The 22,082-nt window shown below is 39.7% G+C and overlaps 2 protein-coding genes across 6 annotated transcripts in view; one reads left to right on the forward strand and one right to left on the reverse strand.

Moving 5' to 3' along the window:
• Nucleotides 1-3,303, forward strand: part of HRAS (HRas proto-oncogene, GTPase) — a 66,154-nt gene extending 62,851 nt beyond the window's left edge. For all 4 annotated transcript variants that reach the window (XM_034416779.3, XM_087880784.1, XM_087880793.1 and 1 more), the window contains exon 6: nt 1,648-3,303. The gene's annotated coding sequence lies outside the window, so the exon portion shown is untranslated. The remainder of the gene's footprint in view (nt 1-1,647) is intronic.
• A 6,941-nt stretch (nt 3,304-10,244) lies between these two features.
• The window catches only part of LOC117665175 (uncharacterized), a 95,641-nt gene continuing 83,803 nt past the window's right edge, over nt 10,245-22,082 (reverse strand). For both annotated transcript variants that reach the window (XM_034416777.3, XM_034416778.3), the window contains exons 13-15: nt 21,981-22,080; nt 19,644-19,796; nt 10,245-15,484 (exon numbers count right to left, since the gene is read on the reverse strand). In XM_034416777.3, coding sequence (XP_034272668.1) covers nt 13,881-15,484; nt 19,644-19,796; nt 21,981-22,080 — 1,857 coding nt within the window. In that variant the 3' untranslated portion in view covers nt 10,245-13,880. The remainder of the gene's footprint in view (nt 15,485-19,643; nt 19,797-21,980; nt 22,081-22,082) is intronic.

A 22,082-nucleotide genomic window follows, 5' to 3' on the forward strand; every position in this document is an offset into this window, starting at 1 on the left:
AACAAACAAAGCTTTAAAGCAGTCAAGAGATGACCGATAGAAAGGATTTGTTTTTAAATATAATGGTGGTTTGATTAAAAGTTAGAATGGGGATAGAAATAAGAGAGGGGGGGAATATTAGTATACACATTTTTATACAATAAGACAAAAGTAATAAGAGGGAAGATTAGAAAGTGAATGATAGTATTATGTATGCTTAAACAATATTGTGATTGGCATTGGAATAACGTATTGAAACATTGAATAACGAAATAAGGAAAGTATAATTTAATACAAAGATGTGTATTAACACAAAAACTACATAAGCTTGAGGAATGTAACAAATATTAATATCACTGTTTTTATTTGTACTAAAATGTATGATACCCAGGTGCCATACTGTTCACACATTGATACGGATATATTGTAAAATAAAATTAAAAAAACTTGAAACTAAAAAAAAAAAGAATATGAAGGCTTATAATTCCCACTCTCCGTTATCGCCATGTTTTGTAAATCAAAACATTGATGTAATCACAGCATCATCTTGAGGTTAGTAAATAGTACTACAGTCACTTTTTACTTAAACAATGAACTACATTGGTAAGTAAATTTCCACAGTGTCAGCAAAGGACAGTTTTCTTTTTTTTCCGGCTCAGCAGTGATCAAGGAAGTGGTATCTTAATGAGATCCATTGTTTGCATATGGTTAAGCTATCACAATTAATGACTGTTAATTAGTGTAACAGTTTGGAACCAGGTGCAGGGGACAGAATGTATCTGCCCTCGGGGTGGGAGGGATTGCCACTCTCGAATTGGCCTTTTTAGTCACACCAGATGCTGTTTTAGGACCTCTTTCCAGAGCACGATACCATAGTCTCTTGAGACTGAAGGATGCCAGTGAATGAGTTTGGAACACTCAGAGGCAATTGTAGTCCTCACCCCCGCTCACCCCACATTGGAGACCTTTTACCCATTCACCAGTAGGTGAGTGAAAAGGTAGACTTGACAGCCTGAAGAAGGCTTGAATGAAAACCAAATGTAGGACTTTCATAGTTACTAGATAAGTTCAGCGGATGCAAAATATAGTTGGCACTGTAAGTTGCCACTGGCTCTCGTTTTGCAACTCCATAAATGTACTGCTCTGTGAAATGCTACTGTAGGAGAGCATAATGCTTCTATTCTAAGCATTTACCACTTGCTGCTGAGCTACCGCTTCTGCATACCATGTTAAGTGCAACACTGCCTGGGGGTCTGTTATCCACAATCAAACTATTGAGGTCAGTTCTTGAACAAGAGCAGCAAACAAATCAGAACTGCCATCCTGTGAAGCAAACAACACACTGGTGTATAGATTTATCCCCCACTCCCACTCCCAGTTAACAAAATTCTGAAGTCCAAGCTTTTTCCCTTTTAGGAATGTGTGACTGGGATTAACCATGAAATAATTTCAGGACCATATTAAATAAATATATATACACACCATCCTTGGCATTTTAAATTGATCCCTCTGATTACTTTTTTCCCCTGTATTAATAGTTTTATTAGTTCGTATACTGTATTGATCTGTTTTAATTTTTGTACTCTGATGTTGTTGAATTGTATAAATAAGTAACTTTTTGTAAAGGCCTTTCAGCTTATTTTACTCATTGCTTTTTTCTGTTTGCAGTGGACCAGACTGTGATTTGGAAGGCTTTCTACTATGTGTAGCACGGAGATGGAGGCGATGTGAAAATAGAATCAAATGGATTCGGGGAAAGGAGAGATGGGGTGGTGTCTGCAGCCCCCCCCCCCAAGTGCTCCACATGGACAATTTTAAAAATTCACCAAGGCCTGCAAGGAACTTTTTTATTGTTTAAACCCCCTTTTTTTTTGCCTCCCCCCCTCTTCCTGGCAGTGTGTACAAAGCCACATAAGGAATTGCAGTAAGTTATTATTTGGTGGTCTTGACACTGGTTTTGCCATCTCTGTCATTGTTCCAAGGGATTGATTGACAGTGTCTGAAAGGAAGCTCATGCAGGGAAAGACCCATCTTGTTTCTTCAATCAGCTTGAGCTCAGCTCACCAAGGCCAAAGCCTGGATGCATCTGCAGGTGGACTGGTTTCCCACTTTGGTGCTGCAAGGCATGTAAGGCAGGGAGCAAACTCTAATTCACAGCTTGGAGGGCTCCATCTGAAAGGCAGCTAGCTGTTGTCAGCAGAAGATCAAGGCTCTTTGGAAGGTACTGCCAAGAAGATTCACGTGCCTGTCATTCCACTTGAGGGGGGGGAGTGTAGTGGGAAAATATGCTCTTGTTTTCAAGAAGTGGGTAGGAAAGGCATAAAAATAATTATATCTATAACTAGTTCCACATGTCTCCGCCCATTGATTTATCTCTGTGTAAACAGGGAAGGTAATAATGCCTCTCTTATTTTGGGCTAATATTGTCTCCCCTGTGCTAGAACAACCAAGTGGTTCTTGCAGAGAGTAGAAGGTCAGTCTGGTGGACATTCTCTTCAGGCCTGGACAGTATCCTCAAGAGTATTTGAGAAGGGGTGGAGGGAAAGAAGGGTGCCAGTTTTTAGATGTATACCTTTTTTCTTCTTCCTTTTTATGGTGTTGGGAGAACCTGTAAATGTATAGATTGACTCTACCTGAACCTGCTGATGGAGATTGGAGGATCTTGGATTTTCCAACTCTGAATTCAGTGAGCCCAACCTTTGCTCATTCCCTGCTGCATCAAAAGGAAACAGTCCCTCCGTATATGTTTAGGAGACACGGGAAACTTTTTGTATTTTATTTTCCACAACCTTTGTGTCTTACAGGCTGATTGGGAAGAATTATCCAGTGGGCAAGAAAGGTTGACTTGTATGTAGGCTTTCCTGTTTGTTGTTGGCATGGTCTCTCTCTCCCCACCCCACCTCACCAGCCTCCCCAAGATTTTTATGCTTGTTGCCTGTGTCAAGGCTGTCTTCCCTGGTGTGCTTATTGCAAAATTTGTGTACTACTTGGAGGTGGAGCTGGTCTTTGGAGACATGGGAGCCTGTTTCCGTGTTCCTGCTCCATTCTCCACTCTCCCTTGTAGCTGCTGTGCCTACGTAATTGCATGCACAGCTCCGAATCCTGCTGTCAGGGAGCAGTTCCTCTGTATGTCTGTGACTGTACTTGCTGTAATTCAAAGCTCTTCTGGTAAGATATCACAACCAGATCCCTCATCACTGGCTGAATTAAAGAAAACCAGCCTAATAATTAGATAACAAGCATGATTTTTTAAAACTGTTGGGAGTATTAAAGAGAACCCAAACCTAGCCTTAAATGTCATTAAAAGCGATTTTGTTCTCAAAAGTGTTGGTGTGTATACTGTACCTTTTGGGGTTTATATTCCTTTTATTCAAACTCCCTGTACTATATCTCAGGATGAAAATAGTTATCGATATTTAAACCCCAAGAAACGGTTTCGTTGACCACACATTTTTGCCACTGGAATATATATCTTAAAAAGTAAAAATTGGTTCATTTCTGTTAATTGCTTAAAATACCTGTTTCATTTCTGGATGACTTTACTATTTGATCAGTCTTTCTCAACACTCTGGATCCAGGCTGCCTTAATAGCAGAATGGCTCATTGTAGATGTTGACCAGATATTGGGAGAGGCCTCTGCGTTTATTATAATGTCGGTATCAAGATGAAACATTGAAAATGGCACCACAGCATCAGATCTACAGGCAGCTTATTCAAAAAGCTTATCTCTTGGGGTTTTTTTCACCGTTCCGAGAACTGAGTTCCCATAATGGGATTGCAATTGAGTTTGATCCATTGATTTCCATCTATATAATTCAAAAGAACAATTAACTGACTTGAGATGCTTTCTAATTTGTTATAGTACCTTAGCAGGGCAAGGTGAATTCTAACAGAAATTGATAACTGCACTTCTACCCAAAGGTAGCTGCCCAGGAATGTCCTAAGGGAGTAACTATAAAGCACCAGGATTTCTTTCTTCGCTGTTCTCCTTTGTTAAAATAGCCCATCTTTTCATGGGTTATGAGCTATACGGAGAATTTGGCCAAAGTAGAAAGGCAGCCACTTCACAAATTCTACTCTTGGCTTCGGTTTCATTGCTGCTTGTAATGGCTAACAAACTTTAAGCATCTGTTTACATGAAAAAAGGAATGTTCCTGAATTAAGGCATTGAGATCTAATTAATAAACCAGATCAAGTCCAACATGTTGTTGCTGTTAAACAGTCTCCTGTTAACTATGCATAATTAATTATCTGCCATAATGCAACCTCAAAAGGGATTTTTCAGCACACAACTTTTCTCAGAACTATAATTATTGGTGTCTCCACTATTGCTCATTCCTGGTTTATCCACTGTACATTTGGGCAGATAGTAACATGAAAAAACAAGCTCAGTTCAAAACTAAAGTAGGGTTTGGATCTTCCCCTTGTGTATTTTAAAACCACAGTATTTTTTTTAATGCTTAATTAAGGCATAGCCATTTAGCATAGAATTAACAGCCTCAAAAGTCTATACCATTAAAATTCAGCAGGCAAGGAAATTCTGTCTTGAGAAATTGGAATGCTGTTAGTTCATTTATTTCTGCCACTGCTGTGCCCGTGTAATTGAAGAACTTTGGTTATTTTTTAATACTGCATTTTTTTAAAAAAAAATGGCATTAAGGGTGAGGCAGTTAATGAGAAATAGAATTAAGTAGTGGCTTTAACTAGTATAGCTGATTTTAAACTGTAGCACTTGGAGGGTCATGGTACCTATTCCTTAGGAGAAAAATACTGTAGTTCTAATAGGCTATTATGTTATGCTATGTTTTATACATCATATTCTTTACATCTAGGTCCTAGGATAACCAAACTTAATTTTGTTTTGGAAGGCCCAATGCTTTCCCACCAAAATATCCATTAAATATGTCCACCACTTTTCCCCTGCATAAAAGGCTACATCAGGCTCCTTCCCTCTCTTATTTTTCAAGCAATCTGCCCTCCTACCTCTGGTCTTCTTGCTGCGTACTTGGCCATCTGCAACACCACCCCCCAACCATATTTTTCAATCTGTTAGTTCATGAAAATACTGGAGCTGGATACTTTTAAAAACACAATGATAACTTTTGTAAACAAACTGCATTGTTACACAACAATCATCCATATTTGGGGATCTCTGCTATGTTTCTGAAAAGGTAAATCAGTTGAATTGTACATATAGTCCCAAAAACCTAAGTCTTTCACCTGCATAAAACATGTGCACAAAAAACATTGGGGGGAGGGGGAGCAGCACATGTGGGTATTGTAAAAGCATGTTAGTGAGAAAAATGGGAGTGTCTGGAGTTAAATACATTTGCCTGTATCATAAACACACACTATCCAGGCTTATCCGCAATATTTTAACTTCTAAAAATGGAAGGGGTGGGTTGATAAGTTAAAAAAATAGGCACGCCACATTTTGGCTACCAAAGTTTGGCAATTAAATGCAGAAAATACATAAAGTGACTCAAAAGAAAATCATGAATCTTATCTTTCAAAAATATATGAAATTTGAGATATTTACAGGTGAATGAAGCAGCAAATATTTAACTGGGAAATTGACTTTATCAAGGTTTTTCTCCCTAACATAGGCTCATGTTACTTTTCTACATTTTAACTTCTACTCTCTGTAGTTTCAGGAAGTAGCTTATTCTTTTTAAATATGTTTTTGCTAAACATGCCCTCATTTTTATCTTCTGTAAGTTAAGGCCATGTATCGATATAGTTGTGATTTTACACAGCAAGTTCAGTGGATATAAAAAGTCTACCCATCGTTATTAAAATGCCATGTTTTGAGATGTAAAAAAAATCAGACCAAGATAAATCACATTTTCCCCACTTTTAATATAACATAATGTACAATTAAATTGAGAAACAAACTGAAATATTTTAGGGGGAAAAATAATAAAAAGTTTAATTTGGTTGCATGAAGATGCACACCCTTAAACTAATAACTTTATTGCAACACCTTTTGATTTTATTGACAGCATTCAGTCTTTTGGGTAAGAGCCAGTGGTGGGTTACCCCGGGTTCTCACTGGTTCTATAGAACCGGTAGTAAAACCGATGGGAGTCTCCGTCCACCGACCCCAATGTCATCAAAATGCGCTTGCGCGTGGCCCTGCTACGAACCAGTAGTAAAGGTAAGTAGAACCCAGCCCTGGTAAGAGCCTATCAACATGGCACATCTTGCCTTGGGAATCTTCGACCATTCTTCCTTGCAAAAGCGCTCCGAATCTATCAGATTGCGAGAACATTTCCTGTGCACAGGCCTTCTTCACGTCAGATTTTCAATTGGATTCAGGTCTGGGCTCTGACTGAGCCATTCCAAAATTTCGATCTTCTGGTAAAGTTATTCTTTTGATTTGGAGGCATGCATTCGGTCATTTGTCGTCTTGAAGTGTACAATTCATCTTCATCTTCTGCAGAGGCCTGAAGATGTGTGTCTTCAGGCCTTTGACAATTTTGTGTCAAAACTGATTGATATTTGGAACTATTCATAATTCCCTCCACCTTGACCAAAGCCCCATTTCCAGCTGAAGAAAAGCAGCCCCAAGGCATAATACTGCCATCACTATGCTTCACTGTGGGGATGGTATACTTTTGATGATGTGCAAGTGTTGTTTTTACACCAAATATAGGTTTTAGAATCATGGCCAGAAAGTCCAACTGCATCAGACTAGAGCACATTTCCTCACATGATTTTTGTCATCCTTGATGCAGGTTTTTGCAAAACGTAGCCAAGCTCGGATTTTTTTTTTCTTTGCAAGAAAAGGCTTCCATCTTGCCACCATACCCCAAGCCTAGACATATGAAGAGTACTGAGAATGTTGTCACATGTAGTAGACAACCAGTACTTGCCAGAAATTCCTGCAGTTCTAATATTGCTATAGGTCTCTTGGCAGCCTCAAGGACCATTTTCTTCTTGTATTTTTAAATCAGTTTTGGAGGGACATCCAGTTCTTGGTAATGTCTGCTGTGCCATAGTCTCCCGCCTTGTTGATAACTCTCTTCGCTGTGTTCCGTGGTATATTCAAAGCCTTGGAGATTTTTTTGTTCCTTTTTCCTAACCGATACCTTTCAATGAGATCCCTTTGATGGGCTTGATCAGTCATTTTAATTGATGGCAGGTGTGTACTACTATTTTTAACATCAGTTTGGAATGTGATTGGTTAATTCTGAACACAGGTACATCCCTACTTATAAGGGGGTGCCCACACTTATGCAACGCTTTATTTCCCTCCCTAAAAGATTTGAGTTTCAATTGAGTTATACAGTTTACTTTAAAGGTGGAGAAACATCTGAAGTGATTTATCTTGGTCTGATTTTTTTTCCCCATTTCAAAAACCTGGCATTTTTAGAGGAATTTGTATACATTATAGCCACTCTAGGCACTTGTTTACATACCATACTCTGCCATTTATGTCTGTGCCCACAAAAAGTTGCCGACAAGAATAGAAGCAGCATTAAGCCAAACTATACATGTTGAGTATGCAATTGTATGCAGAAGCTGAGTATTCCCAAACAATGGTTTGAAACGCACAGCTCCAGCAGACCATAAAATACTGGCAGGAAACAGAGAGGAAAGTATTACAATGGCTTTCACAGCTCCCAGACTTGAATTTTATTGAAAACCTGTGGGCAGATCTCAAGCATTCAGTCAATGGAAGGAAACCCAAAAATATTTCTGAGCTAGAAGAGTGGAGGAAAATTAGAGGCTTTTAGGTGGCTACAGGAAATGCTGGAAAATTTATTTCTGTCAAAAAGAGGTGAAGTGGGATCAAGGTGGTGCCTTGATCTTGAATCATATGGCTAATAGACCAAGTTGGCAGAAAAGTAGATTTACCACTGCAACATCCAGGGATTGGATTAGCTTCTGTTCACTTAGAGATTTATTGAAAAAAAAAATGATCCCAGGTACCTAAACATTTGCATACAATTGTAAAATGTATTGCACGGAAAGGATTTCAGACTAACTTTTACATGGCAGCTGTATTATACAGGGGTCTCAAAACGTTTTCAAGCTGGGGAACCTGCCCATGGAAATGTACAACCATTATTGCCCACTAACAGACAATTATCTAAAAATATTCCATGAAGTATCCTGATCAGGTTTCTGTTCTTTCTCACAGAGCTGTCCATTTAAGAGTGGAATTCATCATTTTTGTCATATATTTGTCAGGTGCCTTTCCTGCTGCTGTGGCTGACTAAGTTTAGGCTGAACTTGGTAGTGAAACCCGAGTTTCTAGTTGGAAATCAACATTATCGTTCATGGTTCCCCATCTGGTGAGGAAGAAAGCAAAGATTTTGCTGCCATTCAATGATGGCATGGGAATTTTGCAGTTGTCACATGAATGATACAACTCTGGCCTTTGCAGAAAGTGTCACAATCGAACTATTATCTTACTACAGAATAAACCTGGAAACATGAACATTGTGCTGACAAACATGTTTCATTTTACAATTTCCAAGAAAATGTTTAAACACAACTATACCTGCAAGCAATGATCCAACGGTTTCCAATCTTTCCTTGAAGTGTCAGTTTGTCTACAGTGTGGTTATAGTGGATTGTCCCATGGCTAAATTGTCACGACCCAAACTCTTGTTAAACCAAACCAACAAGATGAGCAGGAACGGATCACACTTGGACTGCCATCCCTCCGGCGATGGCATCTGGAGAAGTAGTTTAGCTCACCTTTGCCCAAAAACTGAGCACACCAGGGGACAGACTGGCAACTTGCCAAACATTCCCAGAGAGCAAGTAAAGAATCCACACGCAGCAATTTGTTCCAAAGTCTGACTGTTATTACAACCATGTAAAACACAGCTCTTCAACATCTGTACAATCCTTTCGGATTTTTTAAAAATATTTTTGCTTTATCTTCCCCCAAGCACAGACATAAAAGAGAACGACAGGAAGACTACATCACACAGAATTACCAAGGAAGCTCTCTGAGGTGTCAAGAGTAGCTGTTAACATGGGACATTTTAGGGCGACGGTGGCAGCAGACCTATCAAAGAGCCCAAATGGGGCCATCTACTGAACCACAGGGTGTTCCAACTTTCAGCAGTGGGAAAGCGTCCAGAATCCAGAGCTGAATCCCTGCCTCGTGCCTGTGCTATTCTGATCCAAAAGTTGGAGCTGGTCTGTCAAGATAACATTAGATTTTAAAATGAAATACATCTTAGCTCTACTTAGGGAATCGGGGATTCCCTGATGTTTTCCTGAGTTTCTGAAGGAATACTGTTTCTCCTACTAAGGAACATTTAGTTCTAAAACTGGTCAAAGCTTGCTTCCATGCAGGAGCTCAGCTGGCTTTGCTCCAAGAGCTTGCTACACCTCCTCAAAGTGGAGATGATGCCTTCCCCATCTTAATAGTGTAATAGCCTGGGGGATAACAGCATCAAATCCAAACCTCAACAGGATTATTCTGATCCAAACCAAACCAGGCATTACTGAAGTCTAGACAGAAATCCATGAAACTCCTTTAATATAGTAACCTAGTTTGTGGAAGGATATTATGGAAGTAAAAGGCTTCCACATCTTTAATGCTGCCAGAATACCTTTTCTATCCCAACTAGCCTCTAGCAATGAAAATCCCTAAAGCAGGGCTTGCATATTAAACCTTGTGATCTCACTGGAGTGCCTGGGTTGGTTCTTAACATCCTAATCAGAGTGTTTAATCCTCAGTCTTAGGCACTCCAGCTGGATTCCTTAGCACAAGAGCACACTTGAGATTTACTGAACATTTCCCTGGGATGTTTGACTGTGTTGTGGTGAAACACTTTCAAGATTTGCTCTATCCTGTAACCCACAAGTTAAAAGATGGTTCGAAAACTACGAAGTTCGACTGCTCCCCTCATATCACTTGGAATATCACCCCAGCTTTGGATACGGTTCCAATGTTGTTCTCGTGGGACATTCTTGTTGGTTTAAAGTGACATAAACATGGCATTAGGTCCAGTAGTGCTTTTTTCCCCCTTTTGCAAAGACTGCTTTCAAATTATCTTTGAAACAAATGGAGAAACGAGGAGGAAGAAGAGGAGGTGAAAGAGCAATAAATGGAATGGGCATTCAGAGGATTTAGAAAATAACTAGGCATTACTCTTGATTTCCAAAACACTTTAGATTTCCATTTCATTCATAGAAAGGAAATCTTTTTTGGCCCAGAAATTATACTGGGAAGCCTTAAGCACTAGCTTCCAGTTCTACTTTGGTGGCTGCACTACTAAAAAAGCTACATCTTAAAGCACATCTAAAACTATAGTTTATTCAGATTTTAAACATCTGCTCAACTGTAATCATATGAATATCTTTTCATAATACAGTATGCAGCGTGATACATGCCTACATGTAAAGCTATATTTGAATTGCTAACATAAATAAGACAGGTACAATTTTAAATAATATGCACATGGATGAGTAACCTGTCTCACCCTCTAGGCAGTAACTACTTTCATTTAGGAAACAAATTTTCTTCTGTAACTTTACACAAGATTAATACCATTACACAAGATTAACCTCTGCATGGCCAAATAGGTTTGTGTATTATGTGTGTTGTTCTCTGGATTCAAAGTATTGTCTTCCCTAATATTAAAGAGGATACATTATTGCCTTGAGAATAAGGATGTTCCTTTCTTGGACTTCATTCCACTTAAAAGACATGCTGATGAAATTAAATTTTGTGGGTAAATTGTTTTGGCATCTGGATTGGCTTCAAAGAGACTACTCAATCAAAAAATGCTTTATCTTTTGGAGGTACATAAGCAGATTATTTGTCTTCCGGTCATAGTCCATGCTTTCAAAGAATAGGAGCTTCTGGATCTCTTTCAGCTACAGTTCAACATTTTAGTAGGGTGCTTCGCCCTGGAGTTTCAAGTCTTTGGTCTCTTTTGCAAACAAAAACAAACAAAAAACCCCTCCTCAAAAACAAAAGACATCCAGCCAGAAATATGTGGAAGCTTTTGTTTTTGTGTTCTGAAGGACATCAATATTTTCCTATGAAATAGCATTTGGAGAAGAGCTGATTTTTCTGACCATTAAATACTCCTTTTTGTACTTGGGAAAATATAGCTCTAATTAGCCAATGAGTCAGCCAGTACTAAGGCAACTATGCAGAATGGGAAGTGTGTTAACATTGCAGCTATATGTTGAATAAGGCCTGTGATATGGATGGTGATGGGCAGTTTTGTTTTTTAAACAGCACAATTTCCTATCAGATGCCTCTCTACTGGAGACACAAGCTTTGCCCCTGGCCCCACAATTCAGCAACAGTCTTGCTCAAGTACAGTGGGGAGTGGCGCCAATGTCCTTCTCCTATGTCTGTGGGAAGAAAATTAGGAGACTATAGCAACTGAAGGGCCATAAGAAGGCCCTTAAAAGTGAATCTCCACCAGTCTGGGGCTGAAAAAGGTAATCAGTTTCTATTTGGGAGCAAGTGAAAAAGGTCCAGAATGCAAAGCTACCTTCCTGTGTTTCTCTGGTATAAAATTTGCTTACGGACAAAAGTGAGAGGCCACCAAGGCAGCTGGCAAGCAAAGGGTGACAGAAGTGAATTGCTCGATTGCCAGATTTGAAGTACTGAGGTGCATCTCCTCTCCTTCTGCAACAGACAGACAGACACAGAACAGCATAAGGGAAAAGGCCCAACCAAATGGGCGTTGCTGCTTTAAAAGAAGACACTCGGGTGTCTTCTACACAGAGGAATGCAACTTGCCCTTTCTGCAATTCTAAACCTCATCCTGTTCCAGAAATTGGGCATCAGGTTACGAGTGCGACATTTGAGCCCGTTGGGAAATCTAGACCAACATTTCTTTAACTTGGACATCAGCTAAGCTAAAAAAAAAAAAGCAACAACTAAAAAACCAAAAAGAAAAAATAACCTCAGCAAAGAACATTTTCTAGTCTGGTGCTGCCTGGGTAGGTATAGGGCAGAACACAAGATAAAATATATGCATAAATTAAAAATATTCAATTGTCCAAGCTCAAATGGAGGAAGGTCTGCTCCTTCCCCTAGATAACATTGTACTCTTTACATGTTCTTGAAGTACATTTCCCATCATCCGAAACCTAAGGACATGCAAATTGGAGCCCAGAATCTGGATGGGCATGGAATTGCCACCTCTCTTTACAATAAACACTAGGCTCCCTTTCTTGGCATCTTAAAGTAACACTACACTTTGCTTATTAGAATTCCTTGAATTGTCCATTAGTTATTCTTGCAGTGGGAAACGTGCGTCACAGATTTAAGGCATGAAGGTATTTAATGTGCATCCAATGCTGCAAAACGTAACTGATGTAAAAAAAAAAAAAAAAAAAGCATGCACTGCAGAATTACAATAGTCTGAATGTGTTATCACACCTTATTAAAAACAAAAGGAAGCATAATTATAGGAAAACTGAAAACCCGGAGTACAAAATATTTCTCATCAAAGGGAAAAAAACAAAAACAAAGAGAATCCCATCTTTTGCTTCTGTTAAATTTAACGGCTACCAATGCAGCCATGAATTTTGCATGCTCTGAGGAAAATCTCAACTGGATTAGGTCAAATAAAAGCTTTGAATCTTTACCCTTGTGAAAATAATGCATCTCCGTTTCTCCAGGATGTAGTTCCATTTGGAACTGCATCCTGGAGAAACGGAGATGTATTACTTTCACAACTGTGTAGCAGCTAGGAAAGTTATAAACTTGATCAAAGACCACTTTGAGGAACTGTCTTAGCTACCAATATTTTTCTTCTTCTAATATCAGGGCAAGAACTGTTTATTAATCAACACAATACTCACCTAAAGTAAAAGAGTATTTCCAAAGGGATGGCAATGGCATGAGGGCAAGTAAAATGTCACAACTTCCTTAGGATGTGAAAGTTGCATTGTAGTGCAATCAGAACACTTCTTGCATTCCAAACTAATACTTCCTGTTATGGATCCTTAGAGCAGGGGTCTCCTACCTTGGCAACTTTAAGACTTGTGGACTTCAACTCCCAGAATTCCTCAGCCAGCAAAGCTGAATTCCGGGATTGAAGTCCACAAGTCTTAAAGTTGCCAAGGTTGGAGACCCCTACCTTAGAGGATCCATGCTCATAAACAAGTTGAGAATTGAGCAAACTTAAAACACCGGATAGCATATTGCAAACCATCTACCTCACTATCTGGATTCTCTCTGAAGCTACACGTGTCTGTAACATATTGAAAAGTTCAACTGAACGGAGTGCTGGAGATCTCCTTCCTCTTTAATAAATGTCATCACTGTACACAAGGAGGTATGGTGGAACGAGAGGAACCAAAGCTTTAAAAAGGCATGTCAAATTGTCTGATTTCAGTGAAAGGACACACATATGATGTGTGCTTGATATGCATAGATGCTATGAAAATTAACTTCCCTGGCATATACAGTATGCACAGGCTCATATGTAATAGTATATTAGCTACAGTACTAAATTGAAACAAAAACAACATTACTATTGCTACTGGGGGGGTGGGGGAGAGTATTACTGGCCCAAATTTGGAACTGACTGGTTTCTTCTTCCTAAAGTAACTCCATTTGGACTCGCTGCTCTTCTGAATTATGTCTTTCATTTGTCAGCTACAAGGGTTTGGAAACACTGATGTTTTTAGAAAGTTAAATCTGTTAAAAATGTTTACCTAGCGAGGAAATAATGAGACATATAATTCAAATACTTTGGAAAACAACCCAAATCTTGTCAGAAGCTCTCTGCAGCCTTTAGCTGCCAGCCTAGCCTGGCCTGTGAACTTTAACCTGAATTCCTGAATACATTTTGATGAATGAAGTGATCACCTTCCTAATTTTGCTTCAGGCTCTGCCTTCCTTTCCAAACTCTTATGGAAACCATTATGTGACCCAAATTTCCGCTTTCTCGGTAATTCTAGAATGTGACTGATTTAGACATTTGCCCCATGGGGGAACAGCTTGAAGAGAACGTATTCTCTGAATGTGCTTTGAAAATCTTGGGTGGTACTTTTGGTTTCTGAAATGCAGGTGAACCACCTGGAACATTTTTCAACTTCTGAACACAATCACCGGCTACCTCAGCTTCCCCAGGGACAAGGTTGTATTTTTTGCCATCTGCCGTATGACAGTGGCTGGTTTCTGGCAAAGGGAGAGCCACCTGCTTTTTGCTCAAGCAGTCTTGCTCCGTGGCGTAAGCCAAATGAAGAGGGGTGGTGGTTTTAATAATTCTGAAGGGGCTGTGCTGATCCTGCAACACAGGAGACGAAGTAGGCCGGGCTTGGAGGCTTCCAGGCAGCAAGAGGGCATCACAGCCAGGCTCAGAAAGGACCGGCACGCTGCCTCCCCCAGACAATCGTTTGGAATGTGGCAGCATGGGGAATGAGGTGAGCTGGCCATCAATTTTTGGCAGTTCTGCCAAATCTGTCACTTCTTGGGTTTGCCTTTGGAGATTGTCTATCTCCCCAAGTGAGGCAGACTTGGGTATAGAAGACTTTAATACTGGTGTGCAGAGTTCAGTTTGTGGTATTGAATCTGCCAATTTCTTAGAAGCGGGCACCTGTTTTTCTTCCTCTTCATTTTCAGACAGGTTATCGTACTGAGATACGTTAGAAGGCCGTCGCTGGCCATCTTGGAAGGGAGGAGAGAGAGCAGCAGCTGTCCTCTCTCTACATGGCACTACTAGATTTCCTGGCACGCCGTGCGGTATAAAGAGGCCGTGTCCTGCTGCAGAAGATGCCTCTATACATGGGGGATGCTGTAAATCATCTTTAAGCAAGGCAGCACCTTCAGATGCTAAATCTTCAGAGGAGCAGGTTGTGCTCTCTTGCTCAAGAGCAGCTGCATTTTGCACAGAGGGTGCTGAGTCCAAGTGATGCAGTGACTCCGATCTTGTTAACGAAGTTGTACTGTCGTGGCTGATAGACAGGTCAGCTTCCAAGGGCTGACCCTGCAAGTCGGACTCCCAGGCAGAATTGTTTGTTGTCTGAGCTTGTAGCACAGGGGGAATAATGTGGTCCCTGTCATCTAAAGGAATGTGTTTGTTTTCCTGTAAGCTGCACTTCTCAGAGTTACTGCTTTTTAATGAATTATCCTTCCCACTGTCTGAAGCCACATGTTGATCTCCCACCACTGTCTGAATGTTATCAAGTATTATAGGATTCTCCACTGAAGATATTTTATCAGCACTTTCTTCCCTTTGGTACTCCTCAGTTTCAAAGATTTCATTTGGTGGAAGTCTTTGGAAAGGATTGTTATGCATATCCGCCAGTTTGTTCTGCAAGGCTGTTCCATTGTGCTCTGGAGAAGCTCTTTCCTGTATTGCCATATTTGAGTTATCAATTCCTTCATTCAGGCAATGAGGATTTTTATCTGGAGAAGATTGTATTATGACATCTTTATCATTGTTGAAGTCACTGACGACCGTTTTCTGACCATTATTGGCTATGCTGGATTTCATTGAGAGTAGATTTAGAGAAAGTTCCATCCCCAGGGGTGTTTTTGGGAATTCTTCAGATTTTGCTGCAACAAAAAGGTACAAAGGTACAGACATGCATTAGTCTAAATCCAAGGACAAACATGAAATGTAGTGACCTGGATTTTATTTTGTTTAAGTAATGAAAAGCAAATTAAGCAGCATTAGCAATTTTCTAGGGACAACAACCACTGGGATTAGGAAGAGGAATATGAAAATTGTCTCAAGTTTTCTTGAACACTTAAAAAGGTATCATACATAGGACTCCTGGAGAAGAAATGGCAGAGCTGATGAGTGTGACTAAGAACAAGAAACTGATAAGTAGATTGGCTCCTTCAACCCTCTTTGGAGAGGATGCAAGATTTTTTTAATTTTTTAAAATCTCGCTTTTATTATTATTTTTATATAAATAACTCGAGGTGACCAACATATTCATTACTCCTTCCTCCTCCTATTTTTCCCCACAACACAGATTACATTAGGTTGGGCTAAAAAGGAGTGACTGGCTCAAATTTACTGAATGCCTAAGACATTGTTCATGTTCTCCCTACAGTTGCTCCTCACAAGGAATTTGCAAGAGAGAAGAGCTGGGAGATGGGGGAATTTGTCATTCTTGCTCCAGCCACAGTGGAGACTTCAAAGGACTCTAAATTTGCACATTTTTTATTTTGTTAACCACCTTTTGAAATTGCCTATTAAGTCCTTTAAAGAAATTAGACATCTTCAAAATCATAACGCTGGAAACACTGGGTGACTGCTTAATCCTTAATATAAGAGAATGAAATCATATTTTTATAAGTTTTAAGAATTCAAAATAAACAGCAAAAAACACAATAAGGTTTTGGCTGTAGAAAATTTTAAATGAATTAAGGGTTCAGAACAAGTGGGAATATGATTTTGAATATTAAGACTTTGAAATTAATTTTAAAAAATAAATGTATTTTTGTAGGATAAACAAAATATTTTCAATTTTGGAGACGTAACAATCTAAGCAACTTATAACGGCATTCAGAGATATTGCTGAGGTATGGCAATGGGACTTTGAATAAATACTGTCAGCTATGTTGTTTTTATGAATACCCTGTTCCCAGAAGAAAAAAGAACATGCTATTAAAACTTATCTGACATGATTATGGAGAACAACATGAACAAATATTTATCACTGGATATAAAAAAAAAATTGAATGAGGGTATGAAAATTAAGAAGAAAATAAAAATGTCAAATCAAGAGGGACATTGGAATAGTTTCTTCCTGCACACAGACCAGCTGCAGCTGCATATGTAAATCACAAGACAGTGTGTGATGGTCAATCAATCAATCTCAACAAGGAAACCTCTCCAAGAAAGCATATATGCTAATGTCCCTTCAGTGCTCACACTCCTTTCCATTTCTGACAGGTAGATTTTCAGTGCAATTGTCTTCAGCATTAACTTTTAATTTTCTCTTTATTGATTACTGCTGTTTTATGGTGTTTGGCCTGGACAGTTTTAATTGTAATGGAAAAGAAACCAGTCACAAACTAAGCCACATAGTTTAGTATAATCTATATCCTAACTGGCAGAAGAAGCACAAGAATTTAGACTAAAGTTTCCATCTGCTCTGAACCTGGGATCTTCAAAATGGAACACAGGTATTTCACTCTTGAGTATGATCCCACCTGTAAGAAATCCAGCTCTCTTTTTTCTCCAACAGGTGATTGTGAAAATGTAGCTTTTGAAAAGGTGCTGTATTTAGCAAAGAATTTTTGAGTGCAAATTCATATAATGATGCAAAAGATATTGTGGATTAATATTATGATGAAACTGGAATTTTTGTTGGGTTTTATGGACAAGGAACTAGAAAATAAATATGGGAAACGTATTGTATGTGCGACAAGATTATTGTAGACACAAAGATGGAAAAATAATGGAATATCCACAGAAAATTGGATTGTAAAAATTGATGGAGCTTGTGGAAATGATGAAGCTGACCAGTTTAGTCAAGGAAAAAACTATACAGACTTTTCAGAAAGACTGGAAGCCTTAACTGGATTTTTTGGTGAAAGAAGAAAAGACTGAATTTTTGATTTATGGATGTAGAAATTAAAAAGAGTGAAAGAAGGGGAAAGAACAAGGTGGCAACACCTCAACAGAAAGAAGGGTGGAAGCATAATTCTGTGTTTTCTTTTTTTCATTTTCTTATTTTCTATATATTTATTTTTCCTTGCTCTTTTAGGGCTTTTAATTTTATTCACTTTTATTGTTCTGAAAAACTATAATAAAAAAGAAGGAAAGAATGCTGTACTTGTGATCATAGTTCCCTACTCAGCTAAACTAATTTTGTCAATGCTGCTCTGTTAGACATGGCATTCAAGCAAGTTAAGCTGCTCTCTATTTATCTTAACAGGAATTAACTTGTTAATTATCTCGAGGATTATCTCGACCCCTACCAGTCAGGATTCAGGCCTGGATTTGGGACAGAAACGGCATTGGTTGTACTTTTGGATAATCTCTGGAGGGAGTGGGATGGGGGTAGTGCATCCATCCTTACTCTATTTGACCTCTTGGCAGCTTTCGATACCATCAACCATGGTATTCTCCTGGAGCGGCGATGGGAGTGGGAGGCCTTGTGCTATCCTGGCTCACTTCCTTCCTCTGCGGCCGCTCTCAGTCAGTGCTGATAGAAGGGGAGAGATCCAGCTCTTGCCCACTGCTATGTGTGATGCCACAGGGCTCAGTACTCTCTCCACTCCTGTTCAACATTTATATGAAGCCGCTGGGTGAGATCATCCGTCACTATGGACTGAGGTATCACCAATATGCTGATGATACTCAGCTGTATATCTCAGCCCGTGGTGAATTAAGTGATGCCGTGTCCTCCCTCTCGCAGTGCCTGGAGGCTGTTAGGGGTTGGATGGGGAGCAATGGGTTGAAACTAAACCCTGGCAAGACTGAGTGGCTCTGGGTTGGGGTTCATTGGCTCAGGGAGACTTGCCATCTTTGGTCTTGGATGGGGTGGCACCACCCCAAACAGGCCCTGTATGTAATCTGGGGGTTCTCCCGGACTCCTGCTCAAAGAGCAGATGACGGTTGCGGCCAGGAAGACCTTCATGCAACTGCAAGTTGTGTGCCAGTTACGCCCTTTCCTGGACCGGCAATCCCTACTCACAGTCACTCATGCCTTAGTCACTTCCTGTCTTGACTATTGCAATGCACTCTATATGGAGCTGCCCTTGAAGAGCATCCGGAAGCTCCAGTTGGTGCAAAATGCAGCAGTCCGCACGGTTTTGTGCAGACCCCGGGGTGCACATATATCACTTCTCCTGCGGGAGCTGCACTGGCTGCCAATTTGCTTCCGGGTGCAATTCAAGCCCTTCATGGCTTAGGACCAAGTTATCTGAGGGACCATCTCTTGCCGGTCACATCTACTTGACCCATTAGAGCGGGGAGGCAGGGAATGCTGCGGGTCCCATCCCCGAGGGAGATCACACCTGGTGGAACTCAGAAGAAGGGCCTTCTCTGTGGTGGCTCCCAGTCCCTGGAACATCATTCCCCCAGAGATTAGAACAGCCCCCACCCTAATTCTCTTCCGGAAGGTGCTGAAGACCTGGTTCTGCCAGCGGCCCTGGGGAACCCAGAATGGGATGGAGCCCATTAAATGGCTCGTGTGATCGGCTGTCGCTGGGGCGGGAGGTGGGGATCAGGGGTGATTTTATTACATTAATTTATTTTATTTATTTATTTATTTTATTTTTTATTTTATATTGGATTTCTATACCGCCCTTCTCCCTGAGGACTCAGGGCGGTGTACAGCCAGATTAAAAAACATGCAGAACAAATATTAAAAACAATTAAAAGATATATAAATTTGGCCCAATTAAAACTCATTTACCAATTAAAAATGTTTAAAACATTTAAAAACAGTTAAAAATTTCATCTTAAGCCAGCCCGGCTTGTTTAAATAAATGGGTTTTAAGGGCGCGACGGAAGGCACTGAGGTCTTGGATTCTCCTTATCTCTGGTTTTGATTTTTTATGAGTTTTACTGTTTTTTAAATGTGGTTTTTTATATTCTGTAAGCCGCCTTGAGTCGCCATGGGCGAATAAGCGGCAATATAAAACTAATAAACAAACAAACAAACAAACAAACAAACATACAAACAAACCTTCTATTCATAACAATGCTTTTTTTTAAAAAAAAATGCATAATTGTTCAACTTTGACTTACCTGGAGGTGGAAGATCAAATTTCATTTTACGCAGTTCTGCCATGGATGCTTGTAAATGCTCAATTACAATATCATCTTCAAACTGCAGAGAAGCAGCAATTTTTTCTTGCAGAAATTCCCGCAGATCTTCGAGGCTCATTTTCAACAAGCGTTCTAAGCAGGTAACAGAAACATCAGTTCGATAAAGACGCTGCCATTATCCTGATACAATTTCTACTGAATGACTACTCAGTGCAACAGGTGAAAGATGTTGTTTAAATGAAGTAAAATTATGATTATCTGTTTATATACTCATTTTCTGCCTTTGCGATCAAATGAATGTCTTCACATCCATCCTGGCAAGAATGTACAGATGTGTAACTTCAAGACTGTGAACTTTATATCAATTAAATCCTTTTACATGAATAAATCCATTACCAGCATTTCCAATTAAATACAGGATGATTCTAATGTTCTACCACAAGGGGGAGTAAAGCTACATTCTGCAACTTGATGCAATCTTCAGTGAAGTTCAACTACAGATAGTCCTCGACTTACAGTTGTTAATTGAATTTTGCCCCATTTTACGTCCTTTCTTGCCACAGTGGTTAAGTGAATTACTGCAGTTGTTAAGTTAGTAACACGGTTGTTAAATGAATCTGGCTTCTCCATGGACTTTGCTTGTCAGAAGGGTGCAAAAGAGGATCACGTGACTCTGGGATACTGCAACCGTCATAAATGTGAGTCAGTTGTCAAGCATCTTAATTCTGATCACGTGGCCATGGGAATGCTGCAACAATTGTAAGTGTGAAAAACAGTCATAAATCACTTTTTTCAGTGCTGCTATAACTTCGAATGGTTATTAAACGAACTGTTGTAAATTGAGGACTACCTGTACTTGCAAGGCAATTTGGCCAAGCACATCTTCATGATTTAAAGAAGACTATTTTGCATTCAAAAATGTGTGAGTTAAACAAATCTTGATTTTAGATTTCATCTCTCAGGAATATTCTGTATGCAGTGATCTGTTACGTTTTACAAGATAGAGATTTGGGATTATACGTTTGTTATACACAGTCATAGGAAGGCTACATATAAACACTGATTACTAGTATATGTTTTATTTCACAAGGTCCAAGTATTCTTGGGCTAATGGCCTATTCTCACTTCTGAAATTTTCTAATCTATCTTTACAAGAACATAGGCTGGATTCTGGTCTGTTATATGCATCTTTCTAGGGGGGGTGGAAGTCATACATTTGTTTTAAAAAAAGGCAACTGAGGCTACAGTGAATAGGTGGGTTGCACAAGTAGGCAGGATTTGTATTTCTGGTTTAGGAGTTCTATGTTTTATTTAGAGGGTATCACCACACTTATGTTTTTTTTCTTTTTACAAAATACAGTACAGACATAAATTATGTCTGTCTCAAGAAGTTTTGATCTGCAATAAAAGATTTTGAGAGGGAGAGGTGATCACATTTGCAATGCCAAGAGAGGTTTGCCTGCCCTTTAGATATAGAAAGCTGCCAATCTGAAGTTCAAAAAGTAAACTGCAAATGCTTCAGATGCTATGAGACTCATTCTTCTGTTTTGTAATATCAGATTAAGATGGTTTCTCTCGCTGGAATTTGTCAGAAAAGCCTATCTAGCATTTGTCCCTTTTCTAGCTTCTTCAACCCCCACAAAGCCCACAATAAACAAAAAAGAGGCACAAGCTGAACCTGTCTTTTATAACTCCCCTCAGGAAGATTTAGTTTTCCATACAAAGTTGCCTCTTGACCTATGGGAATAATAAGTGTGTGAATCTTAAGGCAGACTTTTTTTTGTTATACGTATTTTGTGTACTGTCTTCATTTGTGGAGACCATTTGATAATTTTTACTGATTATCTAGACCGGTGATGGTGAACCTATGGCATGTGTGTCACAGGTGGCACGCCTAGCCGTATCAATGGGCACGTCAGCTCAACTCTGGCGCGCATGTGCGCACCTGCCAGCTGATTTTCGGGCTTTCTGGGCCCACCAGAAGTAGGGAAACAGGCTGTTTCCTGCCTCCGGAGGGCCTGGGGGGCAGGGAAATGCCCGAGAGAAGCAAGAATACACTGTCTCCAGAACAATTCCAGTTTTGCTAAAATTCTATTGTAATAGCAAGGACCCACGTGAGTAGATTTCAGTTGTCATGCAGGCAAACAAAATAAAATCCGAACTCTGCCATCCTGTATATGGGACAATGAAAACAGAGTTTTCTGAACACTTCTGCAGCAGCCTTGTCTTTAAAAGATGCTTCTCCTTTATAAATGTTGTATCAAGTGGTGTTTTTTTTTTAAAAAAAATCATTGAATAATCAAACCAACTTCTTACTTTTATGCAGTTTGAGAATGGTGTATGCCATAGCTGTAAGAACCCGCTCTCCTTCCAGGATGTAAATATCCCACAGCCGCAGAGTTAGCGTAAACGGAGTCT

This window comes from Pantherophis guttatus, chromosome 1 (assembly GCF_059756535.1).
Source record: "Pantherophis guttatus breed Tessera chromosome 1, ASM5975653v1, whole genome shotgun sequence".
Taxonomy (NCBI): domain Eukaryota; kingdom Metazoa; phylum Chordata; class Lepidosauria; order Squamata; family Colubridae; genus Pantherophis; species Pantherophis guttatus.